Here is a 25,424-nt window from a genome sequence, read left to right on the forward strand (position 1 = left end):
TCGTCTTCTCCTCCTACACTCTGCTGGGGGCTGACATTGCAAACACCACAACAACAATTGTGCTGAGAATAGGGACTGCCGTGGTGTCCTCGGAGACAGCCTTGGGTCAACCCCACGTGTGCTGACGCAGGAAGCCAGCACAGGCCCTGGAGCAGGATCCATGCCTTGGCCACAAGACCTCATCCTGGAACCTGGAAACTCTCTTTGACATCTACTACTTATGCAATTAGAAATGGCAAGGCACTGGGCCACTTGCAGAGGGCACCTTCTGCCTCATTCACCTGCATGTCTCTTCGGGGGCCTTTGTTCCCAACTCCAGGGTCACTTCTGTGTTCTCTACGCACCAGGACCTTGGGTCCCCTGGGCTGGTCCCCTGGCGTATGGTGACCTCTTTCCTAAGCCACCATGATCCTCCTTTAGCCTCAGCTGTAGTTTTGGACAAGGAAGCAGCAAGGAGGTCACTGTAACTGGGCTTTCTGGACAATATTACCTTCATTAGTAACGAGTAAGCCACATGGTCACTTTTAAGATTTTCAGCAGCATCCTCGGAGACCCGGAGGAGCCCTCTTTGTTTGCTTTCCCATTTTCCCCCCTTCCTCTTCGCCTTCTTCCCCTTTCTCGTTGGTTCTCATCGATTCTAAAATTTTACTTAGGCAACTTCAATGGTCTGTTCATTCGCTAATTCAAAGAAAGTCTCAGCAGTGACAACTGTGCCTTGGGGACTCAGTGCCCTTCTCCCTGCACAGAGGGAAGCTCTAGGGGAAGATGCCTGCAGGCCTCGATCGCTAGCAATTTCTAGGAATTCTGAAAACCAAACAGAAATGTCTATTTTTAACGCCTTTTCTATAACCAGTTTCAAAGGGTTGCTATGAAAGTGTTTTCCTCTGTGCTCCGTTGCAGAATCTAGGGCTCACGAGTGTTGTTATCCACTCTGACTGTGACAGATGTGAAACTGGCCCAGCAGCTAGTTTGTGCAGACATGTGGAAAGCACCTTGAAGTATATGAGTTCATTCACTCAGCTTTGAGAACAATCTGTTGTGGCAGATACTATCATTATCCCAGTTTTACTGAGGAAGTGGAGGCTCGGATAAGTTACGTTATTTGCCAAGAGGCCTCAGCAGGGACTACAGGGGCATCTGCAGCCAAGTCCATGCTAGTCCTTGTTTATTGCCATCCTCTAGTGATTAGATCAGCCAGGGCGGTGGAAGGGAGGTTTTACATACTCAGTGCTGAATGGATGGGTAGATGGGTAGATGGGTGGATGGATGGATGAATGGATGGATGGGTGGATGGATGGGTGGGCAGATGAATGGATGAGTGGATGGGGGTGGATGGATGGATAGGTGGGTGGGTGGATGGGTGAATGGATGGATGGGTGGGTGGATGGATGGGTAGGTGGATGGGTGGATGGATGGGTGGGCAGATGAATGGATGAATGGATGAGGGTGGATGGATGGATAGGTGGGTGGGTGGATGGGTGGATGGATGGATGGGTGAATGGATGGGTGGGCAGATGAATGGATGAGTGGATGGGAGTGGATGGATGGATAGGTGGGTGGGTGGATGGGTGAATGGATGGATGGGTGGATGGATGGATGGGTGGATGGATGGATGGGTGGATGGATGGATGGGTAGGTGGATGGGTGGGCAGATGAATGGATGAGTGCATGAGGGTGGATGGATGAATAGGTGGGTGGGTGGATGGGTGGATGGATGGATGGGTGAATGGATGGATGGATGGGTGGATGGATGGATGGATGGGTGGATGGATGGATGGATGGGTAGGTGGATGGGTAGATGGATGGGTGGGCAGATGAATGGATGGGTGGATGGGGGTAGATGGATGGATAGGTGGGTGGGTGGATGGGTAGATGGATGGATGGGTGAATGGATGGATAGATAGGTGGGTGGGTGAATGGGTGGATGGATGGATGGGTGGGTGGATATGTGAGTGGATGGATGAGTGGATGGATGGATGGACAGGTGGGTGGATGGATGGATGGGGGGATGGATGGGTGGGTGGCTGGATGAATAGATATTGTATCCTATTATTGGGAAGGGAAAACTTTAGACTTGTCTGCCAGGAACATGTGGGGCAGCATGTCTACTTGGCCGTTCATATGTGAAGAGTCACCTGCTGCCTGCACCCTCTCTGGACTTACCTTCTGCGTCTTGGGCATGTCAGTGTGGCGCTGGGCGCGGACGGAGCGGGCCGACTTGGCGGGCTTGAGCGGCGCGCAGTACATCTCCAGCCTCCGCAGGTCGCAGCTCCGGAAACAGCACTCGTCCACGATGCCGGTCTGTGGTGCCCTCCGACTGCTGGAGCCGTACCCCGTGGGCTTGTCTGCAAATCAAACACAGAGAGGCCTGGCGTTAGGGAGCATCCTGGGGTCCCCACCATCTGTCACTCAGCCACGATCCCCTCCTCTGCACACAGCCGCTGCGTACACATCTTGGGGCAGCCCGCCCTCTTTTTTCTCCAGGTTCTCAGCAAACTGCAGTCCAGCACTGTCAATGCCCAATCAGCCTTTAAAATATATATATATATATATATATATATATATATATATATATATATTGGCTTAGTTGAGATGCCACCAAGAATACTTGTTAAAAGACAGGAATGTCTTCAATTTCCTTCATCTTATTTATTTAAAAAAATGGAAAGATCATAATCATACCTACTTATAGGGTCCACTGTGATAGCCTGGCACATGGGTATGTTACTGATCATCTCAGAATATTTAGGTGGGAAAGAACACTTTTCTATAAATGGTGCTGGGAAACACACATAGCTGTTATATGCAGGACGGCTCAGCTGTTTGCTCTCTTCCTTCCTCGCTTCCACTGTGAATTCTGACAGTTTTAGCTCTGGAAAAGGCCCCTCCTTTTATCAGTGTGAAAACTGAGGCTCGCAGTTAGGGATGACTTGCTCGAGGTGATTCATATTGTAAGTGGTGAGGCCACGATTCTAACTCGGATCTGCAGAGCCTGGGAGACCTGTTGCACGACTGTAGCCAAGTTCTCCAGGGCTCGGTTTATCCCTTGGTATAGTGGGGTTAGCAATGCCTTGCCCGTCTCAATAGAAGGTAAAGTGGAATACTGTGCGGACAGTGCCTAGCACACAGTAGGTCCCTAGTAAATAGTGGGTTGCTTCCTCTGAGTCCCCTTTCTGGGGGTCCCAGAGGACCCATGAAGAGGCTGCGTTAGTGCTGACTTCACACAAAAGATGTGAACTTAGAACAGATGAGGACACCATTGGAATAGGACCTCCTCTCTCATCACCCTGGAGAGCCCAGAACAAACAGCTCTGTTTCCTTGTGGAATAAGAAATGAACTAAATGTCCATCCTTCATGTGATCCTGATTGCCCAGAAAGAACACCATGATCAAATTCCTTTTGATATTTGCACATTAATTGAACCTCTTTCCTTGGCAAGTAGCTCTGGTTTAGTTTTCTTTCTTTTTGGTTAGAGCATAGTTCTCCTGCCTTTAGAATTAAAAGCAACTGTAGAACAGGCTTGCAGGGAACTGAACGTGGACCTGAGTTGTTTGTAAGCTTGTGGGCACAGTGGGTCTGTTTTTAGGTCAGATCTCGCCCATGCGCCAGTTTGTCAGACAGACCAGCCATCAAGTGGGGAAGTGACATGGGACCTTGGCCTTTCTCAACCTCCTCACCTCTCAGGAACTGAGGTACCCGGGTTTCCTCTCCTGATCCCCAGGATTCATAGGAGAAAACTTGAGAACTACTGACCCACTGAATCTAAATAAGATCAGCATGGAGATTTCTCAGAAAACGAAAATTACAAATTCCCCTTCTAGATGTCTTCCTGAAATAGTCAGAGACATCATACCACAGTGGCCCCACCTACCCCTGTTTATAGCAGCACAATTCGTAATAAGCATCTGGGCCTTGGAAACAACCTCAGATCAACAACAAGTGAACTGATGTTAGACAATGTGAATTTATACACAACGGAGTATTACTCTGGCATCAAGATAAACTTAAGTCCTGAGTAGGAAAATCGGCACGTGTTGAGACCGTAACGTCAGGTGCAGTAAAGCAGACACATGGTTTAAAAGTCATATGGTTTCTTTTCTCTGAGAAACTCAAATTATAAATAAAGAGCAAAGTAAAATACAGATAATAGGAAGCAGAGAGATAGATGTTTCTCAAGAGGAAAGGGGACCAAGGAGTGGAGAAGGGGAGAGACAGGGAAGGGGAGGAGAAGAAGAGCTAAGATGTGTGGTATCCATGCACTGGCTCCACCCAAGGCCCGCAATCATCGTGTACTGCAAGCATGGGCCAATAAAAAAATCCCGTAAATGACCCAGCCTATTCTCCATCTTAATTCTCCACCAGAGCGAGTACTGCATTGTAAATAAAACCTCTTACTTTTGCGTAATACTGACCCCCTATTTAAGGATAGGGTTTTGAAAGTCAGAATCCTCGCACTTCCTTGGTAGGGGAGATCAAGCCCCATGGACATGGCCCGCTACCAAGCCCGTCTGGCTGCCTCACTGCTGGAAGGGCCAGCTGTCCATGGCATCCACTGAGATCGCAAATGCTTTCCTGATGCTTGGCACGGGAGCCCGGTGGCCGCTTCCTCCACGAAGCAGGTTTATTGTCATTCTGGGGGCAGCTGGAGGGGTTCATTTGTGGTCTCCGGGCAGTGTTTGTTGTGCTCTTTTGCAGCAGGTACCTTGGGCCCCTCCTGGTCATGGGCTTTGGGAGGGAGCAGGCAGCTGGCCGCAGCCGAGCCTCAGCAGTGCTCCCTCCCACTCGGGGAGGAAGGACTAGTGAAGAAGCGGACTCCTTGGCCAGGTCCTGGCGAGCCAGGACTTCTCAGGTCCCCTGAGCAATGTAAACCCTGTGTGTGTGTGTTTGTTTTGTTTTGTTTTTATGATCTTCTCCTGGGATTATAAATTCAAGGAGAGGCACACATGAGTTGATGTTTCTTTGTAATCCATGGAGGACTTCTTCATGCTTTTTGCTAAGTGGCTGCCTGGTCAAAAGCAGTGGACCCACTTGACTTTTCCACTTGGGGTAGGGAGGAAGGGGAAGACGGCCAGGTGGTTTCCATGGTAACCCTCCCTGGGGTCCCCTGCAGGTTCCTCTGCGCTGAGATTCTGCTGCTTCTTACTGGGAAGCATAGGGTCTCCGCCAATTGTAATTGGGATTCATTTTGTGATTGTGGAGGAGTAATTTGATATTTGGAGATGGGGTGAAGGAGTGGTTCCAGAAACTTTCAAACTTGGCCAACACAGAAACAAACTGATTTCAAAATTCAGGCGCAGGAGATGAAAATGGAGTGGGGTAGGCTCTGGGGTTGTAGGACCTGGCCAGCATTTCCATCTTCGGCAGCTCTAACTTACTTCTGCTTGTGGGATCCCTGCCCGTGACAGGAGGGAGACACCGATCTCCTTCCTCAGACAACACAGGGCCTTTCTTTCTTTCTAGGTATCGCGTTTTTCTTTCTTGGACCAATCAACAACTGTGACACTCACCACAGGTCTATTTGTCCCTAAAACAGACAGCGATGATTATCACAGCAGGAGAGGGCAGGGCACCCCATCCCGCCTCTGGACTTTGTGTCTCTTAAATGAGTTCAGGGTTTGACAGTTCAGTCTCTACAGTAGTTGGTTTTTTCCGTTTTGTTTTGTTTTTTTCCCCCACGGACTCATGAGTCTTGAAGCAGAATTTTAGGACTTTGGTACTATTCCATAGGGGACATTGATCTTATGTCTGTGTCCGGGTTTTATTGAAGTAGGACTATACAGAGCTGGATTTTCCCATGAAGATGACGACCAGCGATCTCTAAGTGCCTCAGTTCTAGAGAGCTGTTTTTCTTTGTCTATTCATACGGCCCACAATGGAGCCTCTGTATTCTATTCAGAATATATGAATATAACCAGTATTTACCTAGCGCCTTTCCGCTTTGAAGTGTCCTATAAGCCTGATTTTTGGTTCTAAATTGAAGATCTTCAATTTAAAAAAAAATTATCATCTTTTCAGCACTTGGGAGACCTCAACTGTAGGTCAAAATTTTGTCACTATCGTCAAATGCTTTCCAGAACCACTACTACCCTAGAGAAATTTGATATTTCCTGCTATTTAGGGACAAAGATATTTGCTATGATGGATTAAAACAAGAAGCCTAACACGATGTATTTTATTAGAACAGCAGTGCAGCGATTCACCAGGACAAGTTTTGAGGAAAAGAGTACACTGACCACTAAATTGCAGCTCATTTCAGGCATTTTGACTAATATTTCAACTAAACCAACTGGCCCATCCTTGCCTTTAAAAAGCTCCTTGTTATGTAATTCTGCTCTGGGGGGTGGAATCAGAATTGGTAGCTGGATGGAGAAAAGGATGGCTCACTGTAACTACTTGAATTGTAATATCAGAAAGAGGAAACACTGCACGATTTGAACTTGAAAGTGTGAAAGCAGAACATACTTGTTTGCAAAGTATTTCACTTCCGACTTCAGGGTCCAGTCAAGCGAAAGCCGTGCCACACCCGTCAGAGGTCCTGTGGTGAACACAGCGGTGACTGCCACAGTTTCCTCTTTTCCAAAACTTTTATAAAGAGGTGTATAAAAGCACCCATGCACACTAACTATTCAGTAGGGCTGGAAGCCGCTTACATTGTCTCCGGGAAAGACATTCACACATTTCCAAATTTAGCAGAGGCAAACTTGTTTCCTATTATTTGAGCTTTCCCAAGATGCTCTAAACATTTTTTTAAATTGCCCTTCTGCAATGCAGCGACAGAGGACAGGTGAGCGGGACAGTCCCTTCTGCAGGGAGAGCGGTCTGGCAGTTCCGTGGTGCTGGCTGTGTAGGGTCTGCGTAACATTCCACCGATGTTTCTCTTGGGGACAGTCTTAACACTGCAAATGTATATTTTTGTATCGTTATTTTGTGAGTAGTTTTGCTTCAGTGTTTTCCTAACGTGTAGACTAAAGATTGGCCACACCTAACCCAGACTTTGACTTCTCTAGTAGACATAATGTTTAGTCACAGTGCCCTGCCGCGTTTTGAAAGTTGGCCAAAAGACAGGATTCCAATGGTTAAACAGCTGGAGTCTATAATCACAGCACTTCCCTTTAAATAATGCATGGTCAGAGGAGTCAGTCAATAATCTTCGGGGCAAACTTGCTGGTTACAAGGGTTTGGGGCAGAGCTGTGGCATCATCAAAACCGCACTGATTAGCTGAGTCTCACATTTTGTCGTTGGTGCAAAGCAGGCTGCTCTCTGCCAATGCGGAGGAGAAATGTGCGAGGCTGAGTTCTAACAGGGGTCGTCGTCACCAGGAAGAGGGTTCAGGCCGTCCGTCATCGGTAAAACTACCTCAGCTGGTGCTTGTAAAAGTCCATGTTTATTGTTTGTTTCAATAAATGCACTTGGGATGCCGCGTTCCGCTGTGATTTCCTCTAACACTTCCAAATTGCTTGCACACTGAGAGAGCTTTGCTTTAACTGTTTTGACCCCATCATCAGAAAGGGGAAACACTGAAGTATCAATGCTTCATAATGAAAACTTCAAACATTTTCCAAATAGGGTTATGTCTAGTTTGAAGGCATAGACTTGTTGCTCTTTGAATGCCAAGGAATAACATTCTTCTCTGGAACTTTGCTAACAGGAGAGTTTCCAAAGTCAATCGTGTTTTTGAAAATAGAATAAAAGGCAATTCAAGCTGGATTTTGTAGGCTATTTCTAGAAAATTCTCAACTATATCTGATAGAAAACATGAGTGAGAGTATTAACTGATAACCTAATTTCACTTAACTTCGATGAACCAAGCATTGACTGACTGTTCAACTGGCGATCACAGTTAGATCTGTAGATATCAGAAAACTCTGTCTTCCATGCCTGTCTTATTTCAGACCTCCAGACATACTGACAGTTTGGACTAACTTGGCGTGGTTGGTGTCTTATGGAGAGACTGCAAGAACTCTGTGCAGGCGACTAGGAGAAAAGCTGTGTAGCACAGCAGTGAGTTTGGAATTTTCTACATTTTATTTATTATTTATTTGTTTGTAGTTCTGAAGGCCAAACTTAGGTCCTTGTGCTGGCTAAGCTCGTGCCATGCTACCGAGCCACATTCCCGGCCCTGAAGTTTTCACATACACATAGATGGAAACACATATCCGAACTAAAGAGAATTGCTGTCTGTATCAAACCTGATAGCAAGCGTTTTGAATTTAGGATTTTTTTGGGAAGAAGCGATACACACGCATATCCACCATGGATATATATCCTTCTGCTTTGCTAGTGACCCCTGTATATTTCTGCTTTTCTGTAGAAGAAGCTTTCCAAGTAAGACTGACCTTTAGTAAGACTGACCTATAAAATTGAACACTGAGAAAATGTTCCATTCTACGAACTGTGTGTCATAAACTTTTCTTGAAAACCTATCAAATTTAGGTATTGATTTCACTTTTGGCCTGTGTTAATTTTTAATTGGCAGTGTTTGCTGCCCATTACTTCTCAATTGGACGAGGTCATCTTTTCTAGGAATCATGACCCTACATGACCACCTCTGCCACTCAGCAACTCTGTCCCAGCCACTAAATCCCTAACCCCAAAGACCAAAGTCTGCTGTTACCCAATCTGTAAATGATGCGTTTCTGGGTCCAAGAGGAACGAAGCGGTGCCCCCAGGGGCTTTTGGAGGGCCTTTCTTCTCCTGGAAGTCCCGCTCAAGGGCAGGTGTGAAAAGGTTGCTACCGCTCAGCTGGCCTTGGATTTCAAGGCACAAGGCCCGGGAGCAGGAGCAACTGGAGATTCAAAGCAGAAATATCACTGTTTTAAGGCTCTTTGGAGAAATGGGCCGACAGAGTGGGAAGCGAGGTGATGTATTACTTTAGCCTGATACAGTGCCCTGGAGGACAAGCGTCTTGCCAGGACAGCACAATTTACGAGCTTAGGTCTGAATCCAGGACTTGGAGGAGATAGATACAGCCAACAAAATTATACTTTGGCAAGAGAAATGCTTTGCTGCACAGAAATGGCGTCCTAAGGGAACGGTTTGGTTTATCAACGTCTAAGGTGGAAGCTAATCAAATGCCAAGAGATCATTTTTATATCTGAATTATTTCTATGGTGCCTGCTACATGTTAGCCACCATTTGAGAAGTCTGTGTTGCTTCAGAGCCCACCACAGAGTCTAAGTTCTCCTGTGACATCTGTCATATCAGTGATGAGACAGGATGTGGAGTGGCTTTGGAGTCAGGCAGGTCTAGATTCAGCCACATCTGCACCGTCCGCCTGGGATCCACCACAGCGTGAACTTTTCTAAGACCTGGATTCCCTCGGTGCAAGATGAGCATAAGCAAAAATACCTCCCAGCAGTGTCATGAGAAGTAACTGGGAAAGGCATAGACTGTTTTCTTGGTGTCCAGCACACAGACAGCCACATGCACGTTGGCCATTTGTACGAGGAGCTCACATCGCTTCACAAAGCTAGTTGGGCAGGTATCTTCCCAACTCCTAAAGCACATTGTTTTCGCTCCAGAGTTTGGCTGAAACAGATGGTTTCTCTAGATAAAAGAGGAATGTTCTTCATTAAAGTAAACGGATAGCTATGCCCTTGAAAGGATATCCCAACTTATGTTGTGTAGGCTGCTTTGAGTAATTTTAATCCAGGCGTCCTATGAGAATGGACCTTTTATTGATTTCTTTTTATCTTTTTTGGTACTTGTGAGCAGTACACAGTGACCACATTCCTCGGGGGGACCCGGCACATGGACATAACACATCTAATTACTGGTTTTCATCTCCTTCCCCTCCATCTCTCGGTCCCTTTCCATTTGCAAAATATGACTTATCTCTTATTTTCTTCTTCAGTTTGTTTATACTTTGGGTTCTCACATAAGAGAAGTGTGCGATACTGAAGCTTCTACGTTGGATTTATTTCACTTAACGCTTTGATTGCTAGGTGCCTCCATTTTCCCCCAACTGACTCAATCTTACGGGAATGAATCATTTAATGAAGTCCGATAAGAAGATGCCGTAGGAGCTTATTTCGATTCTTTGTTACCTTTGCCTTCTTCCAAAGAACCCACTGGTTGAAACCACTGGTTTTCTGGTGCTCCTATCTGTCCCCTCCTTCCCAGTCAATGCTGCAAGGTCCAAGGTGGAGGGGGTGGGGTGGGTGGGGTAACCCTTGGCTGCCTTTCAGCGTGTGTTTCTCCCTCTTCCCCCCACTCTGAGCCTCGCCTTTCCTTTCCCCTCCTGCTCCCTTCGCTTTCCTGTCTGCTGTTGACAGCTGCTGACTTCCTTTGTACTGGCTGGCGAGTGCAGGGCAAAGCTCCTGGCATGCCGGTCACAGTCAGCTAGCAATCAGGGGGAGGCCCCTCCCTGGCATGACTGGAACCCCGGGCTCCCCTCTGCCAGCTCTGCTTTGGGCAGGAGCAGTCAGCAGACATGTGGCAATACCAGGCTCCCCCGTTACAGCTTTGCCAACCGACAACCCCAGAAAGAAGAAGAAAGGGCCCTTGAGGAATCACGCCTGCGGACTTCAGTTCTCTTGTCCTAGAGAAAGATTGTGAGGAAAATTGGAGGTCGAGCCTGGCTCCAGCCTGGAGATTGCAGCCGTGCCACCCGTGTTATCTCCCCCGCCCGGCTGCGAGGGTTTGTTTGCTCTTCCAGACGTGAGAATCGAGGTCTGGCAGGCGAAACACAAGGCATTCATGCCCGCTGGGCACCGCCCTGCTCCCTGGTGCCACAGAGAGATGAACCCGCGAGGGGCTATGCCAGCACCCTCTCTCCCTTCTGAGTTCCACTCCGGAGCCTGTCACTCCTGTTTGTGGCCTGGCATCTGCCCTGTGTCTCAGCAGCCCGGCTCCTGGTCGGCCTCGGGCCACTTGTGTTTTGCTCAGGCACCGCTGGACGTTTTCCCAGGCGCGGGTGTGACAGGGTCAGGGTGGCAGGTGAAGGGGCGAGGGCTGCCAGGGAAGTCTGGCCCGGCGAGGGTGAGCGCTGCAGCGGGGGCAGTGGGAGGAAGCGAACCCTCGGAAGGCAGCCTCTGGGTGGCAGAGATTGCCCTTGGCACTGTGCCGCGGAGGAGACTGTCAGAGCCAGTGACAGCTGGGACCTGGGGGAGGGAAGGAGGCCCCGGGGAGGTGTCAGGCTGTCATGCAACCTTGGTACCTGCCTGTGTGTGCTGGCGCACTAGGTGGACGGTATGTGATGCCCTCTCTGAGCTAGTGTGTCAACCTGATCGCACTTGGGTTGAAAGGTCTTGGAGCTCGTGTCTAGAGCACCTCGTCCTGGGCCACAGGCCGCGAAGGACCAGAGTGAGGGTGATCAGAGGATCGGAAACAACAGCTCAAGCCGCCCAGCTCACCGAGATTCCATTTTCTCACCGGACTACGAATGCACTGGATCTCTCATCAGCCAGTCTTTCTAAAGTCAGGACTGTGAATACTTTTAGATGGGTGTGCGCCCCGTTTTGAATCAACAGTCTACACATATGACAGGGGTACAATCCTGGAGAGGGGTGGACAGGAGGACCAGGAGTCTCCTCTTCGTCCAGTTTAATCAGGATTTACAGCCTGACCTGAAGGAAAGTGAGGATCTGTGTTGGTTTGATGCGAGAAGATGAGGACAGAGTCCAGCATGGTGGCTGACTTGGTCAGGGGAGGACAGAGATGGTGCATGAGGGCCACAGTGCCAGGGCCGGGAGGGTGCAGCTGGGCTCCCGAGGGAGGACAGCAAAGAGCCATGAGAAGGTTATTCATGGGAGCTCTCCTGAGAGCAGGCAGAATCAGGCTCCACTGGGAATCGTGGCGGGGGATATGGCCAGACAAATGCTTAGGCCTCTGAGCCATATCTCCTCCCTCTATTTTTAAGGTCCTGAGTTCAATTCCTGGTGCCAAAAAATGTTTTTAAAAAATCTGTACAAAAAGTTTTCAAGCAAGTTATAGCATTGTGCATCAAAACACCAAGCAAATAGCACACTAAAACCAGAGGGTTCACTTACAGTGTGATTACGTAGTATATTGTTTCTGAAAATCTTGGAGCAAGTCTGGAGTAAGCAGGCTAGTACTTCTTCTTTCTGTGGAATTTTGCTGATATAACTTCCCTTCCTCTCTTAACATTTGATTGCTTAAATATGACCAAGAGATCTGAAGTGCTTTCTTCAAATTTCTGCATTTTAGTTTCCTACAACTTTGGACATTGTAGCAAACTTAAGGTCATCTGAAGAGGTGTTTTAGTAATCTGTGGGCAATCATTGAACCTGTGAGCTCTCAGAAACTGTGATTATCCAAATTTATTCCCCCAAACTTATTTATTTATTTTGGGGTACCGGGGATCGAACTCATGACCTCGCACTTGCCAGGCAGGCACTTGTGCCACTGAGCTAAATCCCTGACTCCCTCCCAAAGTTATTTTCCTGAGTTGAAACGTGAACTATGAATGAGAGACAGACAGACAGACAGAGACAGGCAGAGATAGTTAAGTTACAGGCTGACCCCCAGATAAACCACGTCCTTATCTTATTCCACCCAGGACCAACATCATGCTTGTATCCTAAATCTCATTAAATGCTTTTTAGCAAGAAAATAAACTTGGATTCTCCTAATTATTTTACTACAATCAGCACAGAAAAATATTGCTGGCTTGTGTTATTGGCCGGAGAAATCGCACGCTTTTTATGAGTGTTTTTCCCTCACACCCTTGAGCACACTGTGAACGCAGTGCTCTGCCCGGGGACCGCTCTGAGGCAACGGGTTCTTGGCCTTGTGGCCGCTCCTCCCTTCCATGAATTCCTGTTCTGAGAAGTCCACTCTGGGCGGCCAGAACTCACTGTCCAAAGGATCACAAAATGTAGCCTCAGTCACGGAGTGTCTCACCCCCGGCCAACCAATAAGGCAGCCCGCATCCTCTGCTCCAGCCTTTCACTGGTACCTGCTTCTGGGGGAGGGCGGAGACGGCGGGGTCCATGCAGAGGGAGGCAGGAGACCGCGGGGCCCCAGACGTGAGTGTGTGTATCAGCATGTAGGAGGATGGGAAGAAATGACCCTCAAGGCTTTGTCGCAGTTTGCAGACAACTGAGCTGGGAAAGAAGTTGAGCTTTTTGCTGAGTGGTGGGAGTTCTGATAAAAGGCTGATAATAGCACTTCATACATCAGAGTCCTTAAGGACCGAGGTTAAGCCGTTTACTTATTTTGCAGTACTGGGGCCTTCACACAGAGGTATGAGCTACATCCTAGACTTTCTTGGGTTTTCCCTTTTTTTGAGGTGGAACCTCTATGCTGTGCAGGCTGGGCTTGAGTTTGTGATCCTCCTGCCTCAGCCTCCCAGAGTTCAGGGATGCCAGGTGACTTTTAAAGGAAAGAAGGACAGGGAGATGGGCGGTGGTTGATTCCGGAACACTTCAGTCTACTTCTAAAGACTTGTTAGCTGGTTTTACTCTCCAGTAACTTTTCCATGCCCTCCTCAACATTTCTGCTTCCGGTTCTAGAAGAGACGCTGGGGTGAAGGAGTCTTGTGGAGCCCCACCTTTCCTACCTTCTCCTTAAACCAGCGCTCCCAGGCCTCCTGGGACTCGCCCTTGGAGGACCTTTCCGCAGCTGGACTGGGAACTGTCACAAATTCCCCACATTCTTCAGAACGTCTGTGCCCTCCTTTGCCACATCTCTCTTTCCCCCTGGTACTCAACAGGCCACAAATCACCTTGTCCCTCTCTTTGCAGCTAGGAAGTCTTAATACTCTCTTTTCAAACAGGACCCCGCCCCTACTGTCCATGGTGGGGACTCTGGGTTCCCCAGCCCTGTCCCGTCCTCTGCCCAGGTTTGTCATCTGCGGCATCACCAAACCCCCCACCTGGCCTCCAAGCCTGCATTTCTCCAAGGGCCTGCGGCTATGCGGACGGTGTTACCTGACTCCCAGCCACCTTAAGCTCTGTAATGTGAGTTAAACAGCGTAACGCAGATGCCTCAGGAAGGCAAGAACAACCCAGAAGGCTCAAATCTGGAGGAAACACTTAGCTGGCAGGAGAGAAGGCATTCGAGCAGGACTCAGAGACGCAACCAGGACGAACTTGGGAACTGTCCCAGTAAGTCAAGGTTTCCTGTGACATTTAGAAAAATCAGGGCCTCAGCAACCAGCCACTAAACAGCTTCTCTTCCCTGAGTGTCTTCTGCTCAACTCCTGCTTTCCATGTCTTGGTCACTTCACATCAGCGTCACTTTTCACGTCTTACCGAGCCACATCCCCGCAGCCCCGATGTGCAGTAGACAGCACTAGCACGTCCATGTCACACGTTAAGGTGCTGAGGCTTAGTGAGGGACGGCAATGATTTGACCAAAACCACACGTCTGGGAGGTTGCATAGCCAGGCCACTGGAGTGGGGGTGCCTTGAATGTGAGAGGACCCTCTGGACATGAAAGACTCGCACGGTGGAACCACTGTGGGGATCACTGAGGGCCCACGGTGCTAACCTGCATGCAGGACCTGAGCAGGGTCATCTAAGTTTCCCCCCAGGCCCAGGGTTTGAGCACAGGCAGGAGACACAGCAGTGTGCCAAGAATTCTGGAGCAGGGAGGGACAGGCAGGGCTTGCCCCTGAGAGGGGTCTGCACTTCTGTGGCGTAGGGCTGGCTGGAGACGGGATACTGGTGCTGCATGCGCTGTGTGGTGACCCTCTCCACTTCAGATGGGGCAGGCGGCCCAGCAGGTGGCCACCCAGCGTGTTCCCAGCCCCCTTGACTTGTACCAAGTTAAACTACTGAAACAGTGACGCAGAGATACACCCCATGATCTTGACACACCAATAAACTGATCATCTTCATTTTTCTAATTTTTTCTCATTCTCATCCACATGCACACATTATCTTGACAGTTATAATTACAGCCCAGATCCAGAATGGTATCGTAGGTCTTCCATTTAACATTATAAAATGGGCATTTCCCCTGGTGCTACATAGCCTTCGTGTGTATAATTTCAAAACTGCCGAATACATTATGGTATAGATTTATCATCATTTTATTTTATTTATTTTTTTTTTTTATCATCATTTTAAAATTCATTCACCCATTGCTAAGTATTTGGGCTGTTCCCAGTATTATTTTAACTAACTCAGTAGGAGATGTCTTTGTATAAACACTCTACTCACGGGCCATTAGCAACAATAAAGGCTCGGGATGGACTTGGGTAAATCAGAGGATAGTATCAGACAATCCATTTTGATGAAAGCCCACAATTTTACATAAGGACCAATTTACGCATCAAAGAAGTGAATTAGATCCAGAGTTTTCTCCCAGGACTAGGAATGAGGCGGCCAAGGTGGATTACACACAGGAATCTCACCTGCATCCCCTGAATATTTTCTGTTTCCAATTATCAGTCCAGTTTCTCTAAAGCAAACGTGGGGTGTAACCAAGACTTGGGGTTGGCACTCCAATGTTTGCTAAGTGGACGGGAAATGAATTGATGGCAAGAGCCACTGTCTCAATGTTCAAAATCACTGAGTCCCTGGGAAGTTTCTTCCCAAATCAGGGCTCAAGAATCACAGCTGCCAAGATAATAATACACCCCAGTGGATGCACTGGGGAGTTTGCATCCTAAGTAACGCACATGCATACGTGCATGCGTGAGTGCGTGCATGCGTGTGTGTGCATGTGGGTGCGTGTGTGTGCATGTGGTTGCATGTGTGTGCATGGTGCTGGAGATGTAACCACAGCCCTTGCACAGGCCAGGCAAATGCTCTGTCACTGAGCTACATTGCAGCTTCTGTCCTGCTTCCGAACTGATGTCCCCTGCAGAACCTGACATCTTTTCCTCATTCTCATTCAACCCAAAGTTTGGCCAGCGACATTTGTCCCTCTTTCTCCCATTCTTCCTCTCCTGCTTGTTATCATCCATCACAAATGCGTCTCCAGCAAGCCAGCCAAGAGCTCTACCTACTCTGCTTCATCCTAAGCTCAGAATATGAGGTAAGGAGTCAACAAGGCAGGCACGTAAGGGACAGACGGCTCAGTATCTCCTGTGACCTGGTTACTGTCATGACCCTAGTGGAGAAGGCAGGCAGGGAGACAGCTCTGCAGTGCAGCGAGGAAAGCTCACAGCAGGTGTTGAAGTCTGGAGAGAGATGTCTGCTCTCTGCCCGTGGAGGTCTGTCACCCTTTCTTTTCTGTGTTGTGGAAGCCCATCCATTTCCCAGGCTTGGGAGAAACTACAGCCTTGTGCTTCTATGTCTGGAAGCACAGCCCTGGGCATGTGGACGCTTCCTCCTGGTGCTCATGGGCAGGTGGATGGGTGGAGTGGGTGTGTCGGTGCCCACAAAGAGAAGCAGAATGAAAGAAAGATTCACGCATTGAAAAGATGAAAGGTAACACCAAGGCCTGGGGTGGAGGGCTGGACTGTAGAGCTCTGGCCTGAAGCTCTGGGTTTGATGTTCAGCACCACAAAAACAAACAAAAACCAAAATAAGAACAAAAACAACACCAAACCTAGCACCTGGGACGGTGTCTGTATTACCGTCTCCTATCTGGTGAAAGGGGGCAGGGCGACTATTGGCCGTTATGGGCCTGCACTGGGGACTCGGGATGCAGAAGAGGACAAAAAGACAGTCCCTGCCTCCCCTGACCCCGGGAAACTACAGTTCCTAACGCTCCTCAGCACTATCCACACAGCCCCGCGTGTCCCCAGCTAACTGCAAGGGGTGGGGGTGGGGGTGGCAGGACAGTTGCTGTCACACACCTGCTGTCCTTCAACCATGTCAACGACCCTGCAGGCAGGTGGACTTATTCCCTGTATAGACGAGAAGAAGGCGAGCACTTTGGTGACTTAGGAATCAGGAAGCTCTTTGGATTGCAGGGCAAAGGCCTTTCCATCCACAGTCCTGTTTCCTGAGCCCCGTGCACAGATGAATTTCAGATGCGTGGTTCCATGGGTTTCCTGAAACAGCTATGGCCCGAGAGGACTGACATGTCACAGGCTGGGTGGCTATGAAACAGTGTCACCGAGGACACGTACCAGCGGCTCTCAAATCTGAGCCATCAGGTGTCACTGAGGGACCTGAACAGATGAGGATCAGTGGGCCCCTTGCCTTAGAGTTTCTCTCTCAGGTCTAAGACGGCACAGGACGAGGACTTGAGAGCCAGGAAGAAGCGACGAGGCCTGAGAAAGGCCTTTCGCAGTTTGAAAATTCTAGAAAGTCTTTACCTGTCTTCTGATGATTGCCCAGTAAAGGTATCCAAATGTCAGTCTGGGAGCAGAACCAGTTTTTATTAAAACAGAGAGAAGAAAATCAGAACCCTACAAAGCAAGAAAATGAATCAAAACAAAAAACACATGTTGACCTTTTTCCCTCTCCTGTACTTTTTATTTTCTTGGTCTGTGTCGTCCTGAATTCCAGCTCACACTTGAAGACACCAAGCAGGGAAGGAAGTTAGAGCCCTCACATGTCTGCCCGCCAGAGGGAAAGCTGGAAACACGGCCATGTTTTCTGATACTGAAAGCGGCCTTTCCTAAGTACTAAGTTCAAATTATTCTTAAGTTTTTCAAATTGACCGGTAGGTTTTCAAGCCAATCTACTCACTTGTAAAACAGCTCAGGGAGCCATTTCTACACAGTCAGCCCCTGTAACCTGCTAGAGTACAGACGAGAAACCAAGATGGTGGGGTGGATTTGGAACACACCTTCAGGATGCAAAACATCTTTGCACAGATCGCTCCCTATTCACACCAAAGGAGAGTGAAAGGAAAAATAGAACCTGATGATTGCGGACAGAACCAAGGTGGTTATGCAAACCACAAAGATGTTTACAGTGAGTTGCAGAAACGAGAAAAATTACAATATCGTTATCTGTCAGTCAGGCTATACATAATCATCGCCATTTCTCAAAAATGCTTCAGGATGCATCTCACAGCAAAGGATTAATGAACCCACCTTGCCTCCATACAGCAGTGGCAGGAAGGAGGCAAACGATGTTCTAGTGAGTTTCCAGCCTTCTCCAGAGACTGTGTGAGGTTCTCATAGCTTTAAATCAAACGGTGCCCTGCAGGCAGGAAATCCAAATCGGGTAGATGAGGAGGGGCGGCAGGGCTGGCCTGCGCTTGCTGGCTCTGTAATTACAACTTTCCCTCAAGTCTGTTTCCATCTTCCTTTTAAGAAGAACGGGCTTTTAATGATTCACTTTCTAGTCACTTCCTTCCCTGGGACATTTCAACACTTGTCTCCTTCTCGGGTCTATTTCTGGGAAAGATAAAAGGGAAAGATGACCTAATTCGCTCGCTGAGAAGCCAGTGGAACATCCCCTTGTCTGGGGCCTCTAGTCGAGGGGTCTCTCTGTCTTCCCGGCCTAGTTCTCAGACAGCAGCCATCTTGGGACTCTCTGGGGAGAACCTGCCACAGACATGCAAATATGGATGAGCAACCTTTGGAGAACGAGTGCTCCCCCAAGATGAAGGGAGTCCTGAGAGCTGGTGACACACTTAGTCTGGTTCCAAAGAACTCACAGGACAATTGATACCATGGACCAAGAGCCCAAACTTTAATGCAAACTGGAGAGTCAGACAGGTCTTTAGACTCTTCCGGTCCATACGAACATTTTAGTAGAGGGAATCTGTGGTTCCTTTGTGTCATATATAGTCACCTAGATTTTGTGGATTTTCCTGGAAATTGGAAATTCAGGCAATCCAAAGGTTTTTCAGAAGGCTCCATGTTCCGAGGGAACTAGAGAAGTACAGGCCTAGCCTCACGGAGAAGTAGAGGGAATCAGGACGTCCTGCTTTCCCTGTGGTCTTGCTCCTGCCATAGTCCAGCACTCACCAGAGTTCTTTGGGAGGTTTCATACAGAAAGCACAGAAGAGGCTGCACACAGGAGTGTTTAAGTCCCTGTTGGGGACTCAAGGTTGTGAGGGGGTCTACAGTGAACAAATCTGCTGGACTGTACCAGACTCCGTACTTAACGAACCCCTGGGACCCGTGTCTCAAGAATAGCTATTGACTTCCTGAAGAGCTAAGGCACCATCTCCTGAAACCCCTTCCATTACCACCTTTTTGTGATGGAAGAGCATGAAAGAATCTTTGGGGAATGTAAATAATTAACTGAGGGGAAATGCATTATCAGCCATTTGTTAGTCTGCGGCTGGGAGCCAGGTCTTGGAGGAAGCTGGAATTCTGTGGAGGGGGCGATCTTTGTGCCTGCCCTGGCTACGGCAACCTCACCCTCAAGTTCATATCCTATGGCTTCCTTCAAGACACTGATCAAGACTTGATGGAGTCCTGTCCAGGGACTGGTGGACATGGCTCGGTCTGCCTGTTGGAATGCAATGTCTGCGGAGCCGAGAGCTTTCATTCCCCGAGCTCTGCTGTAGTCACCATACTCCCAGGACTGTGCCTCCTGGGAGTGCTTTGTGAATACTGGTTCGCTCACCTGTGTATCCTCAGTGCCTATCACAGGTGCTTCACAGCTAGGTGTGGAACACATGAACCCAGAGGGGTGGTCTGCGGTGTTTTTCATGCCCGATCCTGGCTTGTGGGTATTGCCAGGAGTAAGGGATACTCAGACCCCCTCATCTGGGCTCGCCATGAATCAAGATCCAGTCCTTGGTTACAAGCAACAGAAAAGAACGATTGTCTCAGATTGTAATGAACAAGTCACGGAAAGATCTTGAAAATGTTGAAAGGTAGGATTAGAACTTAAAGAGACCTTTAATGCCTTAGAGAGGGGGAGTCACTCCAAACAGAAAGATGTTTCAGCCAGGCTCCATTTGGGCCCCATTTGGCAGGGAAAAGCCCTACAGCGGCAGAGCTGTGAGCCCCGGGCGAGCGAGAAAGCACAAGACTTTGTAACCCGAGGCGGGCGTATGCGGAGAATTATGAAGCCAAAGCCCAGGGAGTCATCTTTCCACAAAACTTGGCACTGCTGGGGTTTTAATTAGAGTGGGAACTCAGATTTCATCCTCCTATTTTAAGACTTATTTTGGAGAGGCTGGAAAGGGTCCAGCAAGGAGTAAAAACAGATGATTAACTAGGTGGACAATGAAGTTGAGGGGTGGCCCAAGGAGGAGGAGGCTTAGCGGTGACCCGATTACCACCAGGAGGTAGAGGAGGCTTCCGATTACACAGGGTGCTCCTGTCTCCACCGAGGACTACGAGGAGGCCCCAGCTATGCTCCAAGTCTTCCTACTTCAACGTGGGAAGAAGTTCTCCATCACAGTAGGCAAACCCCTGACCCAGGGCCTGGTGCAAAGCGGAGCATTGCTACCCTGGAGATCCCTAAACGCGAGATGACAACCATCTGCCTGGAAGGCTCAGCTAGAGGCAGGGGACCGGACCCAAGGACCTCCTGGCTTTCCTTCCATCTTTGACTCTGCGTTCAGAGTCCTGGTCACCGAGCACGCCCATTCCACAGTAATCCTCCTTTCCCGGCACAAGACAGACCCCACACTGTCAAGATCCGAGAGGCCTCCCCTGGGAGGGGCTCGACTGTGCTCCCCTGAGCGGGAAGGAAACGGACAGTGTTGCTTCAGCTGCGTCCCTGCTCCAGCCCCCACAGAGCGAGGCCAGCGTGGTCCTGCTGGGCCTCCCCAAATGCTGGGGTGGGCCTGCTTCTCCATCTCGTGTGGGACCAGGAAATGAGGAAGGAGCCGGAGAGTGTGGTTTCCTCCGAGAAACACGGAATGTTTCAGCGCTGGTCTAGACCCATTTCCTTGTCCCTCACACGAGGATGCTTTGGAAGACTGCGTGGCTTTCCCACTCCTATGTCTGATTCCTTCTGTGTGGGACTAAAGTCTAGTCCTCCTGTCTCCTACACCACACCGTCTCCTTGCGGTCTGTGTTTGTGCTTCAGTTATGAGGGACACTTTCAATGCAGAGAGAGAGAAAGAGGGTTCAAAATGTCTTCTGCAATAGCTGGACTGCAGATCAAACAGCAAGCGAGGGAGAGCAGAAGCCCAGAGAAGCAGAGTTACGGCAGCCTTTTATTCCGCATGCGACAGGAAGCCGAAGCCGAGGTCACCCACCTCGCCAGCAGGCTGATTTGCCCACGGTTAGGGAGGCATTTGGGCTAGGAACATTTAAAAGCTCACACCAATTGCAATATGTTAGGGTCCCGTGATTTGAAATTCTAGTCCAAAAATAATAATGGGTAGAAATTTAGCTACTGCTCTACCAAAGTGAGCTTTTTGGGGGAGATCATTTGTGATGTAATTGGGTGGTTGCTCGGTCCTTTGAAGATGCTAAAATGAGCATATCTTTTAATCCGTAGTTTTAAAAGTAACTGGTAAATTTAGTGTTCGCTGGATGCAGGGTGCTGTGTCAGGGCACTCCCTACCCTGCTCTTCAGTGGTGCTCTTTCTCTGAGCTTTAGATTTACCTTATGACCCATGAAAATTGCCTTTTGAATGTTTTATTATGATTCACTATCTCTAAAATAAAAGCCAGTATCTGCCATCCACTAAGGTTGGGTCTGCTGAAGTGATTTCAGGTGGACACTGGAAGCAACTGGGACCAGAGACGGGAAAATCGAAAGGTACCACTGTTTCATTTAGATCTCACACCAGTCTGTGAGATGGATACCACTGTGCCCCGTGACTTGACTGCTAATAACACTGAACCTTAGAAAAGTTACTCCACTTGTCTGAAGGTCACCCATCCATGAAGTGACCAAACTGGGATTCGAACTTGGTGGTTTTCCTGAGCATCCAATCATTGCATTGCTTTTCAACTCCAGTAGAAACTTGCTGCTGAGCAGAAGTCAAGGTAGAGAGCTTAACGCATCTTAGAGGATTTTTCTAAGTCGAACTTAGATTGCAACAATGGGAAATAAATCCCAGGGCACCTCCTAAGCCATTTACTTGATATGGTAGCTTAGTGGACAGTGCCAAAGCAATAGTTTTTTTTTTTATGTTTTCCACAGTGATTTCCCACATTAGTTTGCCTGGCCTGATAAACAAGGTGAAGCAAAAAGAATCGCTTTGCATTTTAAAAAGCCCACTACCCCCAACCTTCATCATTTTTCTACTCCTTTTGAGCTCTGCTCATCCTAATTGTGATCTCCTATGGCACAGAGAAGTTTATTAATTGTTTCTGTCTCATTCAATACCATTCAACAAAGAAAAAAAGGGCAGATGAGGATAAAGATATTCTCTTGAGCAGCCGTTCATTTTCTCTATGCATCTGGCTAATGGATAGGGTGTGAAATTGCTCAAGAAACACAGCCGCCAGGAGCTTTGTGAATGTTTTCAGGCCCAAGTTGATGTGAAGTCTGGAGCACAGCCAGCCTTACATGCAGGCAGAATGATAATAGTAAAAAATGTGGACTGAAATCGACCGTATGCCTCCCACTCGACCAGCTACCACCAGGCCTATCCTTCAGGAGCCGAAGGAGGCGTGTGATTTCCATGTGTGATGGTGTGGGAAATGGTTCAGAGTCCACACAGCTCGCTACATGGTGTCAGCAGGATTGCATCTGGATGCAGCTGAGCCTGACTCAAACTTTGCAGAGGCTTAGTGTTGGATACTTAAGAGAAACCACTCAGGGGTGTTTAGTCTGGCAGGAAATCTTGATCATTGCTCTGTATTCATTCTCCTTCCTTTCATAATCATAGAAATCTTTATTTTTCAGCTAATTTCCCAGCCTCCCTTGCAGCTATGTGTGACTGTGTGCTCAAATTCTAGATAGCGGAAGAGAAATCAGAGTGTCACATGACAACTTCTGGGATCTGTTTTTGGAAAGACTGCCAGAATGCATCCTTGTTTTTCTAATCTTCCTGTAAGCTGGAGCATGAGGGTAAGGCTGAATCTTCAGTAGCCGTCTTGGGCCATATGGATGAAGAGCGAGGATGGTGAAACAGAAAGCTAGAAAAACCTAGGTCCTTGAGGATTTTGTAAAGTAGAGCTGCCCTGCAGATCCAATAATCAGCAACTACAACTATCTTGAGGCTATTACGTGAGAGAAACAAGCTCCTGTCTTGGTTAAACCATTGTAAACCTGGAACTCCTTTGTGCATAGAGTATTTTCAGACTACGCTGTGAGTGAACAAAGTAATAGGTTACTAGACACTTACTGGTGATTATATAGACATTGGGGTGTAAAGGTAGGAGATAACTCAAGATATATAAAGGGGGAAAGAAGGGGTGAAACGCAGGCAATCCCAGGTCTGGACTTTGTCCTACTTTGGGGATGAGGGGGGCAAGGATGGAAAGGGAGGAGCAGAGTTAGGTCCACCTTGCTCTTGGCACTGTGGAGAGAAGAGGTCCAATTTGTAATTTTCCCATTGCCCAGTTTGCCCAGGAGCTGTTCTTTTCTAGGAAATTCACCCACAGATCTGTGATTACACAGAGCAAAAGTTCAGGTTACATCAGCATTGGGTTAAGAGTGATGATGATACCTTTGTATCAGCAAGGCTACAGTGGAACAGGAGAGGTAGGGTCAGACCAGACATTCTCCTCGCAGGGCCTTGACTTCACAGACAAACAGAGCAGCGCCTCCCTGAGTGCTCAGTCATTGATTTTCTCACACATAAATTAATTTAGCAAATGTATTTACTGTGCACTATGCATTGGGCATACTTTTGAGTGAGTTAAATATTAAGGAAAGAGCAGGAAAATTGAAATTCATGGTGGCAAGTAATTTCTGACCTAGATAGTCTTCTTGCAGAGCTAAACTACAAGTCAACTTTTTCAAAGAGCTTACTTTAAAACGCACACAAGACTACTGGTTCCCGGCCCTCTGAAGGCAGGGACCTTGTTATGGATGAGTGAATTAAAGGTGAGCCTTCCTGGAGTTTGTGGCCCTGGGGGAGACGAGACAACCCTAACACAAGCCTGAGCAAGGAGCAAGGACACACAGGGAAGTCAGTGGGGAGCTCTGCTGGGTCATCCTCTCACTGCTGGGGGTGGTTTCCCCCTGGTGCAGCTCTCCAGGGCTCAACAGGGGAGCAGGAGAGTTTTGTCCCTCATCCACAAGAGCTTTTAGGCAGGCTGTGGCGGAAGGGAATATCTTCTCAGCAGAGGGATTCTAAGAGGTCAAACTCTTTCCCAAACCTTAACTGGGTGATTCTTCTCCTTCTTAATGCAAACTCTTTCCCCTTGGTTGCCTGGGGCCTCTAGGTCTTGTCCTGTTGTAGGCCTTGGGTGAAGGGAAGCACAAAATTAGGGAGATGAGAGATCTTTAAGGAGTCCAACCTCATGGATTCTCTTTTTTTCTCACCCAGCAGCACAGACAGGGTGAATTTCCAAAAGGAAGGGGTCACCCACATCAAATGGGAGATCACAAGATGAAGTCTTAGCAAACATCTAATTAAACTCAGCGATTCTTCTCAATGAAAAAATCCACCCAGAGTTTTATAGGTGTGGAGTTCCACGTGGCCAATTCTCTAATGGGGAAGCACCCTTTTTGAGGGCTCTGGTACTAGTCCCTGGCCACTCATTTTCTTTTTCTGTACTAATTTTAGGCTTTCCTTACCCAATTTTCTCATTTGCTGTTCAAAGTTAAAAAATCTCCTGACTTTTACGCAATTCTCCTAGAAATTGCTCCATGACAGAGTAAGAAAGTAGTGCAAAGAGCTAAGTGAACCGTTTGGGGCGTGATGGGGACTGTATCTGCCTCTCAGTGCTGACTTCTGATTTTCTTTGGGAAGCCTGTCGCTCTGCTGGTGACGTGAAGGGGGACATGGCCTCCACACGGCATTCCGACCAGAGACCAGACGACTCCTGATGGCTCAGGGACTGCGTTAGACCTGATAAAATGCTGCTTCTCTAAACCTCAGTCTCTGTTTCACCCTCTGTTTGAAAGCTGGAGCTATGCATTGTCTAAGTCCTTGTTTTGGCAAACACAGGTAAAAGGTGCTTTTGCTTTTTCTTCTTTCCGGCTGACGTGGAACACTTACAGCAGTGCCCTCGCTGAGCTCAGTTCTATCAGTATCTACATGCTGCTTACCAGGATAATGTCTTTCCATTCGCACATCTAGTCTGACCCATTCCCTCCAGCTCTAGTAACATTAGGTTGACTTTTAGGACAAAGGTCTTGAAGCATTTGTCCTATACACCTGTTAAGTGGATCTAAGGACACAGAGGCCTTCTCAGGGGCTTCAGAGGATCACGTTATGGTAGTAGGTTGGTCTAATGGCACTGAAAAACAGACAGCAGAATAAGTTTGGAAAAGTAGGAAGACTCCAGTGAGAGAAGAAGTGAATGTCAAAATGCTATAATGTTGAGTGACTCGCAGATTTACCTACGCAGTTCATTGGTGGTGCCACACAGTTCTCTACTTCTGTGGTCAAAGAACTCTGCCTGGTGGGCCAAACAATAGGTATTGTTTTTCTATTGTTTTCTATTTTGTTTGTTTATACTGTGTGATTAATGCACCTCCCAGAAAGCCAGCAGGTCTAGGGGCTTGAGATCCAGATGCTGTGGAGATTTTATTGTTTCCTTTTCTTGACACTTTGAGAGCTGTG

The 25,424-nt window shown here is 48.1% G+C and overlaps 1 protein-coding gene across 4 annotated transcripts in view; it reads right to left on the minus strand.

Annotated features, from left to right (window-relative positions):
• Positions 1 to 25,424, minus strand: part of Igf1 (insulin like growth factor 1) — a 67,390-nt gene that overhangs the window by 14,939 nt on the left and 27,027 nt on the right. For all 4 annotated transcript variants that reach the window (XM_005006331.4, XM_013159037.3, XM_013159035.3 and 1 more), the window contains 1 exon segment: positions 2,164 to 2,345. In XM_005006331.4, the coding sequence (XP_005006388.2) occupies positions 2,164 to 2,345 (182 nt within the window).

The sequence above is a fragment of the Cavia porcellus genome, unplaced genomic scaffold (genome assembly GCF_034190915.1).
Source record: "Cavia porcellus strain 051 isolate PalLab524CR breed Dunkin Hartley unplaced genomic scaffold, mCavPor4.1 scaffold_8, whole genome shotgun sequence".
Taxonomy (NCBI): domain Eukaryota; kingdom Metazoa; phylum Chordata; class Mammalia; order Rodentia; family Caviidae; genus Cavia; species Cavia porcellus.